Source organism: Bombina bombina, chromosome 6 (assembly GCF_027579735.1).
Source record: "Bombina bombina isolate aBomBom1 chromosome 6, aBomBom1.pri, whole genome shotgun sequence".
In the NCBI taxonomy this organism is placed as follows: domain Eukaryota; kingdom Metazoa; phylum Chordata; class Amphibia; order Anura; family Bombinatoridae; genus Bombina; species Bombina bombina.
The window spans coordinates 790859768-790883389 of record NC_069504.1 but is presented as its reverse complement, the minus strand read 5'-3'; the positions used below and the strand labels follow the sequence as shown (position 1 = coordinate 790883389).

Below are 23622 nucleotides of genomic sequence, written 5' to 3'. Positions count from 1 at the left end.
TAGATTTAAATTATTTAAGTAGGGTTAGTTTTCTAAATATATAATATAGTTAATTTAATTTGTAGTTTAATGTAGTTTTAGTAATAGTAGTTAGGGTAGGTTAATTAATAGTTTAATATAGTTTAATGTAATTTTAGTATAAAAGTTAGTGTAGATTAATTATTAGTTTAATATAGTTTAATGTAATTTTAGTATAACAGTTAGGGTAGATTAATTATTATTTTAATATAGTTTAATGTAATTTTAGTATAACAGTTAGGGTAGATTAATTATTAGTTTAATATAGTTTCATGTAATTTTAGTATAACAGGGTATATTAATTATTATTTTAATATAGTTTAATGTAATTTGAGTATAATAGTTAGGGTAGATTAATTATTAGTTTAATATAGTTTAATTTAAATCTAAAGGTAAGTTTAAATTTATTATAAGATAGGGATGAGTTAATATTTAATATAAAGTTAGCGGGTTGTTAGGTTTAGGGGTTAATAGGTTAATTTAGTTTATGGCGAGATGGGGGCTGGCGGTTTAGGGGTTAATAACTTTATTTAGTTGCGGTGGGCTCCGGGAGCGGCGGGATAGGGGTTAATAAGTATAACTTAGTTGTCGGCGGTGTCGGGGGGGTAGATTAGGGGTTAATAAGTATAATGTAGGTTGCAGCGGTGTAGGGGGCAGCAGATTAGGGGTGTTTAGACTCTGGGTTATGTTAGGGTGTTAGGTGTAAACGTAACTTTTATTCTCCCATAGGAATCAATGGGATATCGGGCAGCAGCGAGCATGAGCTTTACTGCTTTCAGACTCCCATTGATTCCTGTGGCATCCGCCACCTCCAGGAAGGCGGATTGAAAACCAGGTACGCTGGGCCGGAATAGCTGCGAGCGCACCTGGTAGAAATTTGATAACTAGCAAAAGTAGTCAGATAGTGCCAAATTTGCATTCGGAACATCTGTAGTGACGTAAGCATCGATCTGTGTCGGACTGAGACCAGTGGATCGTATGTTACGTCACAAAATTCTACTTTTGCCGGTCTGTAGGGTTTGATAACTAAGGGGAATTAAGCTCGCCACAATATTACGCTGCGGAATTCCAGCGTATTTGCGGTGGACGGCTTGATAAATAGGGGCCATGGAGTCCACGAGTAATGAGGGTGGAATAAAAAGGGATTACAAAAGGAAGGCAGGCACCTGATTTCTAGACACTTCTGCCTGGAAGAAAAAAAATCAAAATGGTAAAATTTAGTAAAGGTATGTAGGGATAGACATGTTGCTGCCTTGCAAATTTATTATACTGAAGCCTCATTTTTAAAAGACCAGAAAGTAGAAACTGATCTGATAGAATGAGCAGTAACACACTTCCCCTCTACAATAAATAATAGGAAATTAAATTAACACTTTATTTAACAAATATGCAAAAACGAACATTACCATAGGTAAACACTGTAGCTAATTAGAAGGTCTGGGTATGATTACTTCCAACCCCCTCACGTGAGGTTTCGCTAATACAGTATCTATCTAGAATTAAAAAAGATACTATAAAGGCCATTGAGAAACATGGGAATTTCACTACCAGTTTCTATAAATCATTTGCCTTGTAAATAGCATCTATATTAAAATAAGGGCTACAGAGTGTGTTATAGCGTGTGATTATTATGGTCCAATTATAGGGAACAGAAGAAAGTAGGATACAGAGTAATCCACAATTAGATCTTTCACAACAGTATTCACGCTGTCTGTAAAGCTGTGCGCTTAAAGGCGACCTCCTACCTGCGTACCGCTCTGATTTAACAGAGTCGGACGATTTCTAACTGTATTCCCTATATACAATGTCTACATGTCACATACATACCACAACAATCAGCTATCATTTACAAACCAATGGGTCATTAACCACTGTCCTCTTAGTCTATATCAGTCAAAAAGAGGTGACCCCGTTTGTAATGGATACAAATTAGAGCTAATATTGTTTAAGGGTAAAGTAGCTACAAAGTAATCGTTGCAACCATTCTAGTTACAACAAATATCAGCTGTGTCTAGGTAGCGCCTTAATAGGTGCTGAAAATACTGTCCCACAAAATAGCAACTATTGTATCCAGAGCGGGTATAACTTATTAGAGACCGCTCATGTGTGCTGTATGTGAATCGAGCAACCACGCTATAGCCAAACTCCGCCCGCTATAGCGTGGTTGCTCGATTCACATACAGCACACATGAGCGGTCTCTAATAAGTTATAATAATAATCACACGCTATAACACACTCTGTAGCCCTTATTTTAATATAGATGCTATTTACAAGGCAAATGATTTATAGAAACTGGTAGTGAAATTCCCATGTTTCTCAATGGCCTTTATAGTATCTTTTTAAATTCTAGATAGATACTGTATTAGCTAAACCTCACGTGAGGGGGTTGGAAGTAATCATACCCAGATCTTCTAATTAGCTACAGTGTTTACCTATGGTAATGTTCGTTTTTGCATATTTGTTAAATAAAGTGTTAATTTAATTTCCTATTATTTATTGTATTCACTGAGTGTATAATTCTACACTTGGCTTAAATAACATAAAATCCCCCCATTCTCCCTAAGCTATATCACACTTCCCCTCTACCAAGTAAGCCTTACAGATCAAAAATTCTATCAGTCAATCGGAATTAAGGTAGGAAAAATCCTATTGGCTTATGCAATCAGCCAATAGGATTGAAGTTCAATCCTATTGGATGATCCAATCAGCCAATAGGATTGAGCTTGCATTCTATTGGCTGTTCCAATCAGCCAATAGAATGCAAGCTCAATCCTATTGGCTGATTGCATCAGCCAATAGGATTTTTCCTACCTTAATTCCGATTGGCTGATAGAATTCTATCAGCCAATCAGAATTGAAGGGACGCCATCTTGGATGACATCACTTAAAGGACCCGTCATTGTTGAAGAAGACGCCGGATGAAGAGGATGCTCTGTGTCGGATGTCTTGAAGATGGACCCGCTCCGTGCTGGATGGATGAAGATAGAAGATGCCGTCTGGATGAAGACTTCTGCCCGTCTGGAGGACCACTTCTGCCCATCTGGAGGACCACTTCTGCCGGCTTCGTTGAGGAGGTAGGGTGATCTTCAAGGGGTTAGTGTTAGGTTTTTTTAAGGGGTGGGTTTTAGAGTAGGGTTGGTTGTGTGGGTGGTGGGTTTTAATGTTGGGCGGGTTGTAATTTTTTTTTACAGGTAAAAGAGCTTATTACTTTGGGGCAATGCCCCGCAAAAGTCCCTTTAAGGGCTATTTGTAATTTAGTGTAGGGTAGGGCTTTTTTTTATTTTTGGGGGGCTTTTTTATTTTGTTAGGGGGGTTAGATTAGGTGTAATTAGTTTAAAAAACTTGTAATTTGTTTTTTATTTTCTGTAAATTTAGTGTTTGTTTTCTTTTTGTACTAGATCATTGTATTTAATTTTATTTAATTGTATTTAGTTTAGGGAATTTGTGTAGTGTTAGGTGTAATTGTAACTTAGGTTAGGTTTTATTTTACAAGTATGTTTGTATTTATTTTAACTAGGAAGTTATTAAATAGTTAATAACTATTTAATAACTATTCTACCTAGTTAAAATAAATACAAAGTTGCCTGTAAAATAAAAATAAACCATAAGATAGCTACAATGTAACTATTAGTTATATTGTGCTATCTTAGGGTTTATTTTACAGGTAAGTATTTAGTTTTAAATAGGAATAATTTATTTAATGATAGTAATATTTATTTAGATTTATTTAAATTATATTTAAGTTAGGGGGTGTTAGGGTTAGACTTAGGTTTAGGGGTTGATAAATTTAATATAGTGGCAGCGACGTTGGGGATGGTAGATTAGGGGTTAATAACTTTTATTTAGGTTGCGGCGGTGTAGGGGGGGCAGATTAGGGGTTAATAAGTATAATGTAGGTGGCGGTGGGCTCCGGGAGCGGCGGTTTAGGGGTTAATAAGTTTATTTAGTTGCGGCGGGGTCCGGGAGCGGCAGGATAGGGTGTAATAACTTTAATTTAGGTGGCGGCGGTGTAGGGGCGGCAGATTAGGGGTTAATAAGTATAATGTAGGTGGCGGGGCAGATTAGGGGTGTTTAGACTCGGGTACATGTTAGGGTGTTAGGTGTAAACGTTCCCATAGGAATCAATGGGATATTGGGCAGCAGCGAACATGAGCTTTCGCTGCTTTCAGACTCTCATTGATTCCTATGGCATCCGCCGCCTCCAAGGCGGCGGATTGAAAACCAGGTACGCTGGGCCGGAATAGTGCCGAGCGTACCTGGTAGTTATTTGATAACTAGCAAAAGTAGTCAGATTGTGCCAAACTTGCATTCGGAACATCTGTAATGACATAAGCATCGATCTGTGTCGGACTGAGTCCGGTGGATCGTATGTTACGTCACAGATTTCTACTTTTGCCGGTTTGTAGGGTTTGATAACTAAGGCAAATCAGGCTTGCCACAAATACGCTGTGGAATTCCAGCATATTTGCGGTTGACGGCTTGATAAATAGATGCCATTGTCTTTATAACATCTGCCTAAAGCTTAAACAAAACTTTGTACATCAGAAAGTTTATTGATTTTTTTTAATGGAACAAAACAGAAAGAGCTGAAATTTTACCCTGTAGTGAGCTAGCAGACCATCTCTTGTCGAAACCTTCTCGAAAATTTGTAGAATGCTAAGAATTCTGAAAGAATGTCAATTAAAATTCACCTAGATTACGAGTTTTGCGTTAACAAAGGTGCGGTGCTAACGAGCAGTTTATGCTCACCGCTCACTTACAGACAGCGCTGGTATTACGGGTTTTTACAAACCCGGCGTTAACCGCAAAAAAGTGAGCGTAGAGCAAAATTTTGCTCCAAATCTCACCTCAATACCAGCGCTGCTTACGTTAGCGGTGAGCTGGCTAAACATGCTTGTGCACAATTTCCCCATAGGAATCAATGGGGGAGAGCCGGCTGAAAAAAACCTAACACCTGCAAAAAAGCAGCGTAAAGCTCCTAACGCAGCCCCATTGATTCCTATGGGGAAAATACATTTATGTCTACACCTTACACCCTAACATGAACCCCGAGTCTAAACACCCCTAATCTTACACTTATTAACCCCTAATCTGCCACCCCCAACATCGCAGACACCTGCATTATATTATTAACCCCTAATCTGCCACTCCGGACACCGTCACCACCTACATTATACTTATTAACCCTTAATCTGCTGCCCCCAACATCGCCGACACCTACATTATATTTATTAATAACCCCTAATCTCCCGCCCCCAATGTTGCCGACACCTACCTACACTTATTAACCCCTAATCTGCCACCGCCAACGTCGCCGCCACTATATTAAATGTATTAACCCCTAACCCTAACCCCCCTAACTTAAATATAATTTAAATAAATATAAACAAGAATAACTATCATTAACTAAATTATTCATATTTAAAACTAAATACTTACCTATAAAATAAACCCTAAGCTAGCTACAATATAACTAATAGTTACATTGTAGCTAGCTTAGGGTTTATTTTTATTTTACAGGCAAGTTTGTATTTATTATAACTAGGTAGAATAGTTATTAAATAGTTATTAACTATTTAATAACTACCTAGTTAAAATAAATACAAAAGTACCTGTAAAATAAAACCTAACCTACGTTACAATTACACCTAACTACACTATAATTAAATTAATTCCCTAAATTAAATAAAATTATCTAAAGTACAAAAAAACAAACACTAAATTACAGAAAAAAAAAAAAATTACAAGATTTTTAAACTAATTACACCTAATCTAATTCCCCTAACAAAATAAAAAAGCCCCCCCAAAATAAAAAAAGCCCTACCCTACACTAAATTACAAATAGCCCTTAAAAGGGCCTTTTGTGGGGCATTGCCCCAAAGTAATCAGCTCTTTTACCTGTAAAAAAAATTACAAATCCCCCCCCCCAACATTAAAACCCACCACCCACACAACCAAACCTACTCTAAAACTCACCCAATCCCCCCTTAAAAAAAAATCTAACACTAACCTCTTGAAGATCACCTTACCGGGAGACGTCTTCATTCAACCGGGCAGAAGTGGTCCTCCAGATGGGCAGAAGTCTTCATCCAAGCTGGGCAGAAGTGGTCCTCCAGATGGGCAGAAGTCTTCATCCAGACGGCATCTTCTATATTCATCCATCCGGCGCGGAGCGGGTCCATCTTCAAGACATCCGACGCGGAGCATCCTCTTCTTCCGACGACTAACACAGAATGAAGGTTCCTTTAAATGACGTCATCCAATATGGCGTCCCTTCAATTCCGATTGGCTGATAGAATTCTATCAGCCAATCGGAATTAAGGTAGAAAAAATCCTATTGGCTGAAGCAATGATTGGAACAGCCAATAGAATGCCAGCTCAATCCTATTGGCTGATTGGATCAGCCAATAGGATTGAAGTTCAATCCTATTGGCTGATCCAATCAGCCAATAGGATTTTTTCTACCTTCATTCCGATTGGCTGATAGAATTCTATCAGCCAATCGGAAATGAAGGGACGCCATATTGGATGACGTCATTTAAAGGAACCTTCATTCTGTGTTAGTCGTCGGAAGAAGAGGATGCTCCGCGTCGGATGTCTTGAAGATGGACCCGCTCCGTGCCGGATGGATGAAGATCGAAGATGCCGTCTGGATGAAGACTTCTGCCCGTCTGGAGGACCACTTCTGCCCGGCTTGGATGAAGATTTCTGCCCGTCTGGAGGACCACTTCTGCCCGGTTGGATGAAGATGTCTCCCGGTAAGGTGATCTTCAAGGGGTTAGTGTTAGGTTTTTTTAAGGGGGTATTAGGTGGGTTTTAGAGTAGGGTTGGTTGTGTGGGTGTTGGGTTTTAATGTTGGGTGGGGGATTTTTAATTTTTTTACAGGTAAAAGAGCTGATTACTTTGGGGCAATGCCCTGCAAAAGGCTCTTTTAAGGGCTATTTGTAATTTAGTGTAGGGTAGGGCTTTTTTATTTTGTTAGGGGGATTAGATTAGGTGTAATTAGTTTAAAAATCTTATAATTTGTTTATTATTTTCTGTAATTTAGTGGGGTTTTTTTTGTACTTTAGATAATTTTATTTAATTTAGGGAATTAATTTAATTATAGTGGTAGTGTTAGGTGTAATTGTAACTTAGGTTAGGTTTTATTTTACAGGTACTTTTGCCTTTATTTTAGCTAGGTAGTTATTAAATAGTTAATAACTATTTAGTAACTATTCTACCTAGTTAAAATAAATACAAACTTGCCTGTAAAATTAAAATAAACCCTAAGCTAGCTACAATGTAACTATTAGTTATATTGTAGCTAGCTTAGGGTTTATTTTATAGGTAAATATTTAGTTTTAAATAGGAGTAATGTAGTTAATGATAGTAATTTTATTTATATTTATTTAAATTATATTTAAGTTAGGGGGTTAGACTTAGACTTAGGGGTTAATAATTTTAATATAGTGGCGGAGACATTGGGGGTTGAAGATTAGGGGTTAATAAATGTAGGTAGGTGTCAGCGATGTTAGGGACGTTTGCGAGGCGGGAGTGCGGCGTTTTGGGGGTTAATATATTTATTATAGAGGCGGCGATGTCCGGTTCGGCAGATTAGGGGTTAAAAAATGTATTTTAGTGTTTGTGATGTGGGAGGGCCTCGGTTTAGGGGTTAATAGGTAGTTTATGGGTGTAAGTGTACTTTTTAGCACTTTAGTTAAGAGTGTTATGCTACGGCGTTGTAGTGTAATACTCTTAACTACTGACTTTAAAATGCGGTACCAGGCTTGACAGGAGAGGGTCTACCGCTCACTTTTTGGAAGACTCGTAATACCGGCGCTATGCAAGTCCCATTGAAAAAATAGGATACGCAATTGACGTAAGTGGATTTGCGGTATTTCCGAGTCTGGCCAAAAAAGTGAGCGGTACACCTGTACCTTCAAGACTCGTAATACTAGCGGGCTTTAAAAAGCAGCGTTGGGACTGACCAACGCTGCTTTTCTAAGTCTAACGCAAGACTAGTAATCTAGGCCATTGTGTTTTTACACCAATAAAGAAAAACCTTCCAGATCTTATGATCTTTCTAGTAAAAAAATTTTTTAGCTTCAATTTAAGTATCACAGAATCTTAAAAACGTTGGTTGCTGAAATTATGCATTCAATCTCCAAGCCGTCAAGTTGAGAGGCTCCAGATGAAAAAATGGACATTGAGACAGCAGGTCATGACGAAGAGGGAGAACTGGACATTTAATCTAAGTCCACAATCCAGGTTCTGCAAGGCCAAGCTTGTGCTATAAGAATCACTGATGATAGCTCCTTCTTTATTCATGCTATCACTCTTGGAAGAAAAACAGTAGGAAGAAATATATACGCCACAGAGGTTTTGAATTCGAGGGCCTTGGTCCTTTCGTCTGCTAGGTGAAATATTCTAAAATGATCCTCCAGCACTGCGAGATCCCTAGTGAAATTTTCAAAATGCAGATTTTGCTTTACAAAGGGACGTTTCCTGCATTTCTGTATGTGAAGGAGAGACAAGCCCAGTGCAATATAGCACTGCATGACATGACACTTCTGTATTTTTTATCCCTTTACACTTCCTATTAAATGTAATTACATTTAAACTTTGCACTTTTGTATTTTATTTTGTGTACAGCAGAGTATTTAGGATTGTGATTTTACAAATTATGATTATAGCGCTGGCTTTACAGGGGCAGAACTCACTGAATTTTCTAAGAAAAGGGGAAGAACCTGGAAATTCCAGAGAGATGCATTCCATAGAAAGTAATGAAGCTCTCTGGGATAAAAAAAATTCACATGGGAGGGAGAAGGTAGCTTGATAACTCCTGGGACTGATATAAAGGCCTCTAGTTATGAAGGTCTGGCGGACCTGATCCGACACTGCGGATCAGGTCCGCCAGACCTAGCTGAATACGGTGAGCAATACACTAGCCGTATTCAGCATTGCACCAGCAGCTCACAAGAGCATACAGAGCTTGATACATATGCCCCAATGGCTCCGTTTGCATCAATTCCAAATAAAAAAAAAATGTTTTCTCAACAATTTTACTTGCTTTTGTCTATATTTTAGTATATATCACTTTCTGTTAGTTAAAATAAGTCTCGTGTGAATTTTGAGCAAACTTCATCTGCATACAGCTGGTGAGACAAATTAGTGAGACCACTTTTTTTTTAAATCCTTAGAAAATTTCACAAGACTTGTGAGAGAGCTTCAGACATACCCTGGGAACTCCCCGTTTCAGCCCAGGGAACTGCCCTCTCCCACCTCCTTTCTGGAAGTGTCAGTATTTAGCTTGCAATGCAGCAAATTCAAGGTGCAAAGTAAATTTTATATATACAGGGAGTGCAGAATTATTAGGCAAATGAGTATTTTGATCACATCATCCTCTTTATGCATGTTGTCTTACTCCAAGCTGTATAGGCTCAAAAGCCTACTACCAATTAAGCATATTAGGTGATGTGCATCTCTGTAATGAGAAGGGGTGTGGTCTAATGACATCAACACCCTATATCAGGTGTGCATAATTATTAGGCAACTTCCTATCCTTTGGCAAAATGGGTCAAAAGAAGGACTTGACAGGCTCAGAAAAGTCAAAAATAGTGAAATATCTTGCAGAGGGATGCAGCACTCTTAAAATTGCAAAGCTTCTGAAGCGTGATCATCGAACAATCAAGCGTTTCATTCAAAATAGTCAACAGGGTCGCAAGAAGCGTGTGGAAAAACCAAGGCGCAAAATAACTGCCCATGAACTGAGAAAAGTCAAGCGTGCAGCTGCCAAGATGCCACTTGCCACCAGTTTGGTCATATTTCAGAGCTGCAACATCACTGGAGTGCCCAAAAGCACAAGGTGTGCAATACTCAGAGACATGGCCAAGGTAAGAAAGGCTGAAAGACGACCACCACTGAACAAGACACACAAGCTGAAACGTCAAGACTGGGCCAAGAAATATCTCAAGACTGATTTTTCTAAGGTTTTATGGACTGATGAAATGAGAGTGAGTCTTGATGGGCCAGATGGATGGGCCCGTGGCTGGATTGGTAGAGGGCACAGAGCTCCAGTCCGACTCAGACGCCAGCAAGGTGGAGGTGGAGTACTGGTTTGGGCTGGTATCATCAAAGATGAGCTTGTGGGGCCTTTTCGGGTTGAGGATGGAGTCAAGCTCAACTCCCAGTCCTACTGCCAGTTTCTGGAATACACCTTCTTCAAGCAGTGGTACAGGAAGAAGTCTGCATCCTTCAAGAAAAACATGATTTTCATGCAGGACAATGCTCCATCACACGCATCCAAGTACTCCACAGCGTGGCTGGCAAGAAAGGGTATAAAAGAAGAAAATCTAATGACATGGCCTCCTTGTTCACCTGATCTGAACCCCATTGAGAACCTGTGGTCCATCATCAAATGTGAGATTTACAAGGAGGGAAAACAGTACACCTCTCTGAACAGTGTCTGGGAGGCTTTGGTTGCTGCTGCACGCAATGTTGATGGTGAACAGATCAAAACACTGACAGAATCCATGGATGGCAGGCTTTTGAGTGTCCTTGCAAAGAAAGGTGGCTATATTGGTCACTGATTTGTTTTTGTTTTTGAATGTCAGAAATGTATATTTGTGAATGTTGAGATGTTATATTGGTTTCACTGGTAAAAATAAATAATTGAAATAGGTATATATTTGTTTTTTGTTAAGTTGCCTAATAATTATGCACAGTAATAGTCACCTGCACACACAGATATCCCCCTAAAATAGCTATAACTAAAAACAAACTAAAAACTACTTCCAAAACTATTCAGCTTTGATATTAATGAGTTTTTTGGGTTCATTGAGAACATGGTTGTTGTTCAATAATAAAATTAATCCTCAAAAATACAACTTGCCTAATAATTCTGCACTCCCTGTAAACAGAAATATACAAAGTATTATCCTAATTTGTTAAAGTAATACCGAAGCATAACAAAACTCTCATATCACGCAGTGCTGTATTTCGCTGTGCTTGTCTCTCCTTCATATATAGAAATGAGAGAGATCTCACAGTGCTGGAAAATTCCACCCTTTTTCTTTTGAATATTTAGTGAGTTCAGCTCCTATGAAGTCTGAACTGCAATTTATCTCCAAGCTGGAGAATCTTTAAATATCAGGGCCTAAGGAACTGCAAGAGCATCTACAAGGTCCGCTTGAGGATCCCTGGACCTTGCAAAATATCTTGGAAGCTTGCTGTTTCATGGAGAGGCCATCGGATCTATCTCTGGAAGACCCCATATCTGGACTATCTGATTGAAGATATCTGCATGAAGAGACCATTCCCCTGGATGAAGAGATTGACAATTGAGATAATCTGCTTCCCAGTTGTTCACTCCTGGAATGTGAATTGCAGAGATGATGCAGCAATTGTTCTCGACCCAATAAAGTATTTAAGATACTTCCTTCATCGCTAGTGAACTGCGTGTTCCCCCTTGATGATTGAAATATGCCACAGCTGTGACATTGTCCGATTGAAATCGAAGATGAGACTCTTCCTTTAGAAGGAGCCAGCTCTGGAGAGCTCTTAAGAGTGCAAAGAGCTCAAACACATATTTCATGATTATTTGCTAGGGCCCTTTAAATCTGAGCTGGCTACCATTGCTTACCATCATTTAAATAGCCACTTGACAACTTCCTCTCTGCTTGGTAATTTGAGACTCAAAGTATTTACAAGTCGCTTCCTTTAAACTAAGTTCCGGAGCCAGACTACAATTGTTTCTTCCACCTTAAGTTTGATTTTTGCTCTATCTCTAACGGACTTCTGTCTCTCAACAGTCTACCAGCTTTGTAAGCAGTGTCACATTCATCACCAGCCTCAATTTACCGCTTTGTTTCCGGATCTCATTGCTATCAGATCATCCTCTAACAGGTTTGCCGTACATATGACTAACATTATTATATTTCTTCATCTCATCCATTTCTCAGTATTGCAGACGCTGCTACAATCGGTAATCAATATTTAACCTGCAAACATCGCTTAAGTGTCTCTCTTTACTACATCACAGGGTTCAAATGGACCTTCTCGGTTACAGCAATTCTACCATCCGGTTAGATTCAAACTACCCTGTTAACAGCTTTGTCTGCCATTAATTAAGCAAATCGTAATTGTTTTCAACTTTACACTGGAGGGTAAGGATTGTTTCTCCTCTCTTTGTAATCAATGTAAAGGATATCTGCATTATGAAACCTCATGTCAGCTTGTAACTCTGACTCCAATCAAAAGCTTATCCGATTAATCAATTACAAAGTGTGTAGTAGCTCTATTTCAAATGTATTAAATGTTACCATAGAAGGAAGTCCAGGCTCAATTGTACTACTTTACTTTGTAACAATCATTGCTATATTCTGAATGAGTGCATGAGTGAATTTTATCTGATGCCGCAATCTTGGGACCCAGCACTTCCATACAGAGAGCTACTGTAGGATTGGGAGAAGACTGAAGCTTGGCACAACTGTATTGTACCTTTAATTTTCTCTGATTTTTAGTCATTGAAACTGAATCAAACATCACTCACAGAAAAGACCCTCTGGTCTGAGGAGATAGAGAATTCTTGAAAATATTTATTGTCCACCTATTTTGTTAAAGAAACAACATAAGCTTGTTGGTATGAGAAATTGCAGAAGATAAAGATGGAATCTACCAACTTATCGTCCAGGTAGGAAGGTACTGATATACCCTGATCCCTAATTACAGGGTTCCCAGAACCTTTGTGAAAATTCTGCAAGCAGTATCCAGACCAAACAGAAAAGAAAAAACAACTGACAATGTTTGCCTAGATAAGCAGCTCTGAGAAACTGTAAATGTTCCTTGTGAATTGGAATATGAAGTTAGGAATCCTTAAAACCTATTGTGGTCATAAACTGACCTTGTTGAACAAGCAGAAGAATAGTTCTGATTGTTTCCATTTTGAAGGTTGGGACACTGAGAAACGTGTCCAATGACTTTAGATCCAGAATAGGTCTTAAAGTTCCCTCTTTCTTGGGAACAATTAACAGATTGGAATAAAAGCCCAGACCTTGTTCTTCCAAGGGAAGAGGATTAATAATTCCCATGAGTTCTAGATCTAAAATATATTGAAAAAAGGCTTGAGCCTCTACAGGATTCTTTGGAATGTTGGACAGAAGAAACCTTCTCCTGGGAGGCCTTGATCTGAATCCTATTCTGTTTCCCTGGGAAACAATATTCAAAACCCATGGAACTTGAACGTAATGAGCCCAGACCTTTTGAAAAAGTGGTAATCTGCCCCCTACCAGAAGAAGATCTGGATCGGGGAGCGCACCTTCATGCTGATTTAGTAGCAGTAGAGGACTTATTTGTATGCTTAGATTTGAACCAACTGGAAGAGGCCTCCCAAGATATTCGGCAAAAATCACTCTTTTGAGAAGAACAGGAGGATTTCTGGGTACTTGACGATTGAAAGGAACAAAATCGATTAGAAGCTTTATCCTTCCCTTTGGATCTTTTATCCTCAGGAAGAAAAACTTCCTTACCTCCAGTGAAAGTAGAGATAACAACATCTATACATGACCAAAAAAAAATGTCTAGAGTGATGTTAATCTGTTTAGCAAATAAAATAAAGAAAAAGAGTTGTATATAAAAACATAAAAAGGAGGTCAGATTTGAATTGTATAATTATTTCTGAGTACTGATTAAAGTGAATGTAAACTTTGAGGAATGTGTGCCCGGTTTTTAAAAATCCTGTTAAAAACAGGGAAACTTTCATTCATCAAAGTTTACATTTCAGCTGTTTTGTTAAAATACTTACCTTTTCTTCATGAAGCCGACCAGCAATTCCCCCGCCTGTGGCTTGTCTCTTCTTACGTCAGAAATTAAGAATCTGGCTTCCTCCAATCACGCCTTCCCCTCCAGAGCAAACAATGCCTGAGGCCATGCCGTGATTGGAGTAAGCCGGATTCTTAATTTCTGATCTATGAAGAGATGAGCATCAGGTGGGGAAATCGCTGGTCAGGCTTCATGAAGAAAAGGTAAGTATTTTAACAAAACGGCTGAAATGTAAACTTTGATGAATGAAAGTGTCCCTGTTTTTAATAAGATTTTTAAAAACTGGGCACACATTTCTCAAAGTTTACATTAACTTTAACTGAGTTTATGTACAAACAAGGTTTGATAAAATATAAATGAGTCTCATTGAGTCTATGGATTGCTTAGCATTTGCATGTATAGAGAGAACAACATGGGGAAAAAGCAAAGACATCCTATTAAGTGTCTTAATAGCAAACATGGTTCAATAAATATAAATGAGTCTCATTGAGTCTACGGATTGTTTAGCATTTGCATGTATAGAGAGAATAACATGGGAAAAAAGCAAAGACCCCCTATTAAGTGTAAAGTAGAATCCAAGCCATGTGTATATAACATGTGTTAGTGTGTTAGTGTTGAGAGGTTTAGATCAGGTACATTGGGGGTTTATTAACAAGGCAACAGGTGATGCTGCGAATATGATTATTTAATGCGTGTACACGGATTGTCCTATTAGTGAACAAGTGATGTGGGTCTGCACGAAACGAACACTCCGAACCCATACCTGTGGATTTTTCGTGCTACTTGATTGTTTATCTGGCTTTATGATTGCACAATAAAAGGACATATTTTTTTAAGTCTGCCTGTTATGAGGACTTTATTATTGGATGCAAAGATTGGCTTGAGTGTGGAAGTTTTTTACTACTACTGTTGATTTTGTTGTTATTGTGCGGATCACACAGCTTCCGGCACCGTTCCATGCACATCGTACTAGGATTAAATCATGTGTCCATGCTGAAAAGATGCTGAGGATAGCTCCGGTCTGGCAGTGGCAAGTACACCAGTATTTTTGTATTATTTAACGCTAATAGCTGATCTAAATAAAAGTCCAGCTTGCTGAAAAAAAAAATCTATGGTAAGACTCTAATTTTTGGTCCATAGGATCCTTAAAAGAGGTACTGTATTTTATGGGAATTGTAGTACGTTTAGCCAAGCTCCAAATTAGAGTATGGTAAAGGAAACATTTTCTTAAACCTAGATGCTGGATTGTAAGGAATACCCAGCCTAGCCCATTCCATGGTATTTATCTCAGTGATGGGGTCTGGAAAAACCTCAGGAGCCTTAGTAGAAGGCTTAAAAATTAGATCTAATTGCCTAACTGTTTTTCCCTCAGCAAGTTTAGCATCTTGAATTCCTACCATACATAATACTTCTTTAGGCAATGTAAGAAGATCTTCCAATTTAAACATAAAATAAGAAGAATATGAATCTTGCTCAAAGACCGACTCTTGCTCATCACAGATATATCCACCCTCAGAAGGAATCTGAATCAGAGTCCCTCAGAATACCTTTAGACAGTTTAGACTTTAGAGATCCAGGGTGGGAAGGCAACTCCGCAGAAAAGAGATTGTCAGATTTAGGTCTCTTACACTTACTTAATGGGGTCATAGCTGCCAACATTTAAAAAACTGCGGCACATACATAATCTTTATAAACTGTAGCAAAATCTGATGAGCTCCCCTGTACAGAACAAACAGAGGGAGGACAGATTCCTTTAGAAGCAGTAACTGCATTAGAAGAATGTGGATGCGACAGGTGATCCATACAAGCAGAGCACAGATGAGTTGGAGGAATAAAATTTGCCATTTTGCAAATTACACAATTAAAATTAATTGTAGAGCCACAGGATCTAGCATCTAAAGGAGTTACATTTTTAGGATTGGGGACAGTTCCAGAATGCTCTATTTTGGAATACAATACAGGTGTACAGATTAAAAATGTATCAAAAAAGCAATTCAATACAATATTAAAATAATAACACAGATCAGTGTTAATATTTGAAAATGAGACAAACATGACAGAGCGCAAAGACAATAAGGGACTGTAGGAAACTCCATATGGAAGTCTAATGGCCACCACGAAAAAAATATTTTGAGTAATTAATACAAAATCCCCAAAAACTCACAGCGCGCTGAACATCAGAAGCGGGGAAAAAGTGAGCGAAGAACGTAACCCCAGTGCTGCCAAATGCTTCTGCTATTATCCCTGATGAGAGAAAATGACAACCGCTTTCTCAAAGAGCCAGCAGCGCTCCTCTAACTAGCTCCATTGAACGGAAACAGTTCTATGTAAAATAAAGGGTTTGGACCTTCTTAAAGTGGCATGGTCTTAAAAGAGACAGCATAGTACAAAAAAGTAAAAGAACTGAGAACAAATTACAATTCAATAAAAAAACATAATAATAAATAAAATAGGCTGTTATTAGACTCCCATAGGCTCCCACATAACTCCCTATATGTCAGGTCCTATAGCAGTGCATTGCGGTGCTACTGTCTAAACCATGTACTAAGGCTATGATGTACAAGGGCAGAATATACCTACTAATAGCCTGTGAGTTGAAACTTAATACTTGCCTGCACTGCACCCATTCCACTGGCTTACATTTGCAGCATTAAAGTTCCAAGAAGCAGTAGCACTACAGTGTTTCTTTTGAAAAGCAATTATTAAGACTCCATAGCAAAAGAAAACAGACAATGTTTCGGGTGTTACCCCTTAATCATGTCATATATATGACATGATTAAGGGTAACACCTGAAACGTTGTCTGTTTTTTGCTATGAAGTCTGAATTAACATTTTTAAAGAGAAAAACTGATAATACTGCTTTATGGAACTCTGCTGATATAAGTGAGGGTTTTGTTGCAGAGACCTGAGCAAAGTTGCATATACCTAGGTGCTGGACATTATCTGAAAATTACATTTGCAACATCACAGTGTCCAGCAGAAAAGCCCATCTAGTGCTGTGTACGTCAAAGCAGAGGATTACTGTAAGGAGTATCTTGATGACCCAACAGGAGGAGGCTAGGGGATCGGTCCCTGCAACACCTGTGGCAGGCTTGTGATTAACTCCATAACCGGGACTAATTTTGTGACTACCCTATACTCCAAATCTTCCTTCTGTCTTTCTGTAGCAGCTCTCTGAGGGAAATATGGGCCTCAGATCGGTCTGAGGGTCCCTCTCAACAAAGAATCTTAAGAGCACCTCAAGTCTTCACCTTCCTCCTGACAGGCAAAGAATAGACTGGCTAATCAGTGATAGTGATGTGGGAAGGATGTAATACCAGACATCCCAACTCTCCCTGAAGTTCAGGGAGTCTCCCTGATTGTAATAGCGGCTCCCTGATGCCAGCAAATAGAATGCAATCTCCCTGAAACTCCAAGTACCATGATCCAATGTGCTCAAATCCGGAAAAGTGTTTGCTGGGACGTTATAGAACCCTCAAAGCATGCATCAGTAACAAAAAAGCCCCCACTGATTTTAATAAAATAAAACACAAATACTACCTTATTTACTGCACATAATTAAACTTCATATTCTAAAATATTTAAGCTTTTAACAAGCGTACAATCACTGGATAATAGGTTTGTTGTATGTGGTTGTGCAATAAAGCTACTTTTTTTGATGTGCCTTTAGTGGTAGGCTACTTTAATGATATCTCTATCTTATTTAGGGTTTCAAGGTGTCCAATATATAACTGGGAGGGGGGGTTGCGGCGCAGTAGAGGGTGAAACCACCTCCCTGAAATGAGTTTTCGCAGGTTGGGATGTCTGTAATACTCTTGGAGTTTTGGGAACTTTTTGTCTCTTCCATGTGGCCACGAGTTGAATCCCAGGAGTAATGGACTTGTGGACTCTCACCACCTTACAAAATAAAATAAAGTGAACAGTAGATGAGGCCCATGCTTTCATGAGCCCAGTTGTGATTACTGCACCATTTATTGTTCCAAATGTGGTAACCATGTCAATGGTAATGTGATAAAACTGTGAGGGATGCAAGACTGTGAGAAAGTGATGAGCACAGTGGGTACGCTAGAGTTATGCATACTTTCACAATTACATTTTGATTTGATTCTATCTTAATTTATACCTCACAACATTCGTGAATTTTGCAGGGATTGTCAACGGTTGTAAAGTCTGCCGTTGTCCCTCCCATAGCTTCCCCAGTCTGAGTAAATGTTGTAGTTTACAGGTACCCTGGCACGAACAGCCCCAATTCTGCTAAACTTCACCCACAACATACCTTTTCCTGTCCACTGCACATCCACAACCCTTACCCCACCCCTCCTGTTGAGGGCCTGCTCCATTCACCAATCACTGGTGGTACACTATCAACAAGTCCACCTCACCTCCCTATCCTAGAAAAAGATGGGAGAATGCTAACCTATTTTAATAAGTACATGTCATGTGAATGTAAAAGGACATAATATAATTCAAATATGTGTATATGTAAGTGGTTGAGATTTTGTGCCACACTAGGCAATGGGAAAACTGCTACCTCCAACCCCCCTCCACATCCAATTTTAATTCATATATGCTTCATAAATTTCTCACAGGCCAAGAACTTATGAAACTTGTGTATTCTGTTATGCAATCATGGATCACAAATATTTGGAGGGTGTACAAGTCATTTGAATTGCTGCTCAACTTCCCACCAAAACCCCTGCTGCTTTGGTACAGGCCTAGTTGGTCTGGGCCAAAATATAACCCTTATATGTTATATATGGTGCAAAAACAAGCCTGTGTGAATTTGTAATATGATTTACTATTTCAACAATAAAAAATAATTAATTCAAGTGTGACTTGGCATGGGTCTGTAGGGAATATATTGGAGCCTGGTACTATTCAGTCAGTGTTGCCTACATTAAGTATGTACCATTGTACAGTTTCTGACTGGAAAACAATGATTACTGAAGACAGACACTTGATTATTGTGTTCATAGCTCAACTTATTATATAAATAGGCATTCATTTATAATTGCAGCACTTTATTATCACAGCAGCCACATCTGCATTTAAATATGACAGCGGGACACTGAACTGCAGTTCATTATGAGTGTTTGGGGCTGGTTACTAGTATCACCACTGCCAGATAATAGAATGTTTTGTTCTCAAGGTCAATTCAGTTTATCTAACTAGATCCTTAATTAGAATCACAGCACGTTATTAGGAAAAATAAAAAACTTAAAAGGTAACTCTAGCGTTATAATAGATTGCCGTCCATTTTGAATCTCATTTGAATGAAATGAAAACTATGAGGTGGATTTGTTATTGTTAGAGTCGGAGTCCTATATGCAGCGTATTAATTACTCGTTTGAGGCTGCAGTGCCCTGGCACCATTTTCATTTGTTATACAATTTCGAAAACTGGCACTGGGGTACCACAGCATGTCAATGAAATGCAGTGAATCAATCTCAGCCCAACTGCATTGCAGTCGTTGTTGCATCCAATGCTGCAGCCCCGCCTACTTATCAGGCTACTCATTTGCATAGCGGCTACCAACTCAACCAATCAGCACAGCACGGTTTCGCTGCCCGGCTGAAGGCAGGGAGTGGCGCTGCGCATGCGCATTTTGGACAGCTACAACAAGTCCTTTATTGCAGCCTGTGCAGAAGAAAGATTTGGGGCATCGTATCTTCTTCATCATCACCTTCCATCCGCAGCATCTTCCAGTGTCCTCCACGGACCTGCAGACATGTCGTACCAGGGCAAGAAAAATATCCCGCGCATCACGGTGAGTGTGGGCGGTGGGTCTCACTGATTTGCAGACTCGACCCTCCCTGCACAGTTAGGTTGGCTGGTTATAGTATAATAGAGTAGAAGCGCGGCACTGTATACAATACAGATATGTATGGCTAGTTTGTGATTATGTGTGTGCTATGAATAGTGGTTATAAGATGCTTAAGGAGGGTCAATGGAGGATGCTGTGCAGGGTGTAGGTGTGTCTGTGCAGGGTAGCAGATGATGTTGAGCAGGATATACATATAGATAGATGTAGGATGCCGCTATCTGTTGTTGGCTTTGTAGAATTAAATATTTTTTATTAACAGATATACAATTCACTGGATGCTGTTACTTTTTTTGTGTGTAAAATACAGCAGAGAGGATGTTGTCCACTGTGTTAGTGGTGGTTGGTAGTCCCTGAGCATCTTGTTGATTATGGTAGCAAAAGATACTGTGCAGTGTAGCTGACATTTATATGTAGTATTAGTGTGGATACTGTAGTGTGAGATTTAGCAGATGATACTGTGTAGTAAAGCAGAGCCTACTGTGTTTAGTGTACAGTGCACTCAAGATGCTGTGCAGCTTGCTAGTATGAAGTTAAATAAATATTTGGGTGTAGTGTAATAATGTGCAGTTTGTGTACAGTAAAGTACAGGATACTATGCAGTTTGTAAGGTGCAACCTAAATTATGGCATTAGAGTGCTGGCAGTGCCTTTAGTGTGTAGTGTAACAGGGGTTATAACTTGATGAGTACAGGTTAGAAGGTTAATATTAATACACAGATTAATAATGATCTAAATTATGTATATGTTATATTTTGTATTTTTGTTACTTTTCATTTCTGATTACATTATGGGGTTTGAATGATACACACAATGTAATGGAGTATAAATATATGGCACTTTCTGTGTCCAGTCACCTTTACTTAACTGACTATTATAGCTATTTTGTATTATTGCACACATTTTTTTATAGGCACAGTTTATTAACATTACTAGTCTTTGTAATGTATTGGCTTGGAAAAAATGCACAATTTAGCAACACCAGAAGATACTGTGTCAGTGTAATTGAGTAGGTTTGTTCAGGGGATGCTAGATTTATGTTACTATGTTGGATAGCAGAAACTGTTGTGCAGTATAGTTGTGTGTAAGCAGGGTACCAGACAATACTAATATGGTGATTATTCTGTCTGGCTGCATTTGAACAGATGGGTTTACACTGAATGACTGAGGAAGAAAGAGTAGAATCCACAATTATATCAGTGTTAGAAAAGGGGAGTGTCAATAGTGATACAGTGCCCATACTAGATGCACATGGTGCTCTGCTTGTTAGACAAACAAAATATGCTATATGTCATAGATATGCAGTCTAATGTCTGGTGACAGAAATGCATTGAGCTCTATTTCAGATGTATACATAATGCTGTCCCTATCACATACATACACTGTTCTCTATCTGTCACATACAAAGTCTGTCTCTCACAGACATAGTGCCCTATGTGCCACAGATGGTTTGCCTGTCACAGACTATGCATATTCAGTTTTATTGCTTGTATACTTAGTTCTTTGCCTGACAAACATACACACACCCTCTGTCTCACAGATGCAATACACAGAGTGCTCAGCCTATCATTATGCTCTTGCTGCCACAAAGATATAAATGCTCTCTGCTTGCCACACAGTAAATTTCTTTTCATAGATAAACACTGCTATGTAGTGCTTTTATACATGCAGTGCTCTATCAGAGACAGATATATAATTACCATACAGGGCTCTTCCTGTCACATATTTGCAATATGCTCTGACCTGACTTGCCAAGATATATTATAGTTCTGCTCTGCTTGTCATATGTATATATGTGTGTATATATATATATATATATATACATACATACACACACACACACACACACACACACACACACATTTTTTGTGCCACAAATAAACCTGATACATGTACCTACCCACTTTTTTGGTCTCCATATATTTAGGTTTCTGATAGACACTTAATTGCTTTATTGCGTCTAGTGTACACACTGCAGAACTGTATGTGAATGTTACTAGCCTGCTTATTGTATATATACATCACTATGGCTGTTTTAGTTAACACACATCTTCCTATGTCGTATGTAGCAATCAGACTGTATTTATATTCTCTCACACACACACATATACATACATATATATATATATATATATATATATATATATATATGCATTATATAACTGACACACATTTTTTTTTAGTTTTTGTTTATCACATGAAATACTTATTGCGTGTTGCAAACATACACCACTCTGTAATGGAATACATCCTGCTTTTCTCAGACAGATGCCCACCTGAATTTGTTTTTGTACCAGGATTAAGAGGGAGAGAAAAAGGGAATGAGCACTATACTTCTAGACATACCCAGGGACAGCTAAGGACAGGCCCCCTGGCAAAATACAGCGGTGAAATCCTGTTGCTATGGCAACTATCACTATCTAATGAGAGATGCTGGGATGGGAAATTCTGTATGTTAATCCTCTTCTTCTCCACCATTTTCGGGTGTAATCTAAAAGTCTCCTTTATCTGGAGCTCACAGTAATCAGGATGATTATATATAATTTACAATGCAATCTGATTTATCTGTGCTTGGGATATTTTTTAGTTGCTTGGGTATTTAAAAATAAAAAATAACTAATTGATTACATTTTTATTACATCATATTTAATTTTATTATATTTTTTATTATATGTTATTGTATAAAGTAATTTATCTAACCATTTAGTTAGTATATTTATCACTTGTATACTTACAAGCTGCACGAGTGACACACACACACACAATTTTGCTGTTTTATTTAATCAAATGTTTGAAATCCGGGGATTTTAAGGAAAAGATGCAGATTTGGGTAAAAGTCTAGAGAAATAGGGAACATGCTTGATAAAAGGGGAAATATGAGTGTAAATTCATATACTATGTAGATAAATAGAAACCACAGAATATTATCAGTGGCTAGACACATAGCAACAAGCATTTGTTTAATAATAAAATGATTCAACAATGTCCCTTTAAAAATAACAACTGTTGGCTACATTTGTTCATTAACCCCTTCATGCTGGGGGCAAGTATTGAAGAAGTGTTAAAGGGACACTGAACCCAAATTTTTTATTTCATGATTCAGATAGAGCATGCAATTTTAAGCAACTTTCTAATTTACTCCTATTATCACATTTTCTTCATTCTCTTGGTATCATTATTTGAAAAGCAAGAATGTAAGTTTAGATGCCGGACCATTTTTGGTGAACAACCTGGGTTGTTCTTGCTGATTGGTGAATAAATTCACCCACCAATAAACAAGTGCTGTCCAGGGTCTAAACCAAAAATTGTCTGGCTCCTTAGCTTAGAGGCCTTTTTCAAATAAAGATAGCAAGAGAATGAAGAAAAATTTATAATAGGAGTAAATTAGAAAGTTGCTTAAAATGACATGCTCTATCTGAATCAAGAAATAAAAAAAATTTGGGTTCAGTGTCCCTTTAAGCATTTGCTTGAAAAGGAAATCACACAATCGTCAATGCGATCACGTGATTTCAACGCCGGGATCGGATTATGTGAGACTGCTTACGATGCTAGGCACACCAGTCTGTTATATCAGTCATTGATTCCATGCCATTTAGTTATAGAGCGTACAGTATGGATACTTTTGCTTGATCGCAGGGGGCTAATTCCGTTAATAATTTAAAATGAACCACCTGTGCCCATGAGTGATATACTCAAGTCCAGGTTATTTCAATTTAAATTAATGATTCGGACTGTCAAGAATTGCAGATGATTGGTATGAGGAAGCAAGGCATCAGCATTAGCTTTTATAGTGTATCTGGAGCAGACCTGACCGAAAGTACATTTATATACACAGGGCCTATGAATACCCAAAAACTCCCCTCGCCCATCGGGCGAGTGAATCACAAAACTTACCAGCCCGCAAGAAACTTTAGTCGCCCGTGCATATATGCACGTAGTGTGTATGCAATATAAATAGTGTTATTGTAATAATCACACATGC

At 38.5% G+C, this 23622-nt stretch overlaps 1 protein-coding gene across 2 annotated transcripts in view; it reads left to right on the top strand.

Moving 5' to 3' along the window:
* The window catches only part of DPYSL2 (dihydropyrimidinase like 2), a 251698-nt gene that overhangs the window by 85323 nt on the left and 142753 nt on the right, over positions 1-23622 (top strand). Inside the window, exon 1 of one of the 2 annotated variants that reach the window (XM_053718102.1) lies at positions 19431-19587. The exons of the other annotated variant lie outside the window; for it this stretch is intronic. Within the exon in view, the coding sequence (XP_053574077.1) occupies positions 19549-19587 (39 nt within the window). The 5' untranslated portion in view covers positions 19431-19548. Of the gene's footprint in view, positions 1-19430; positions 19588-23622 lie in introns of those variants that run through there. 2 annotated transcript variants of the gene reach the window in all.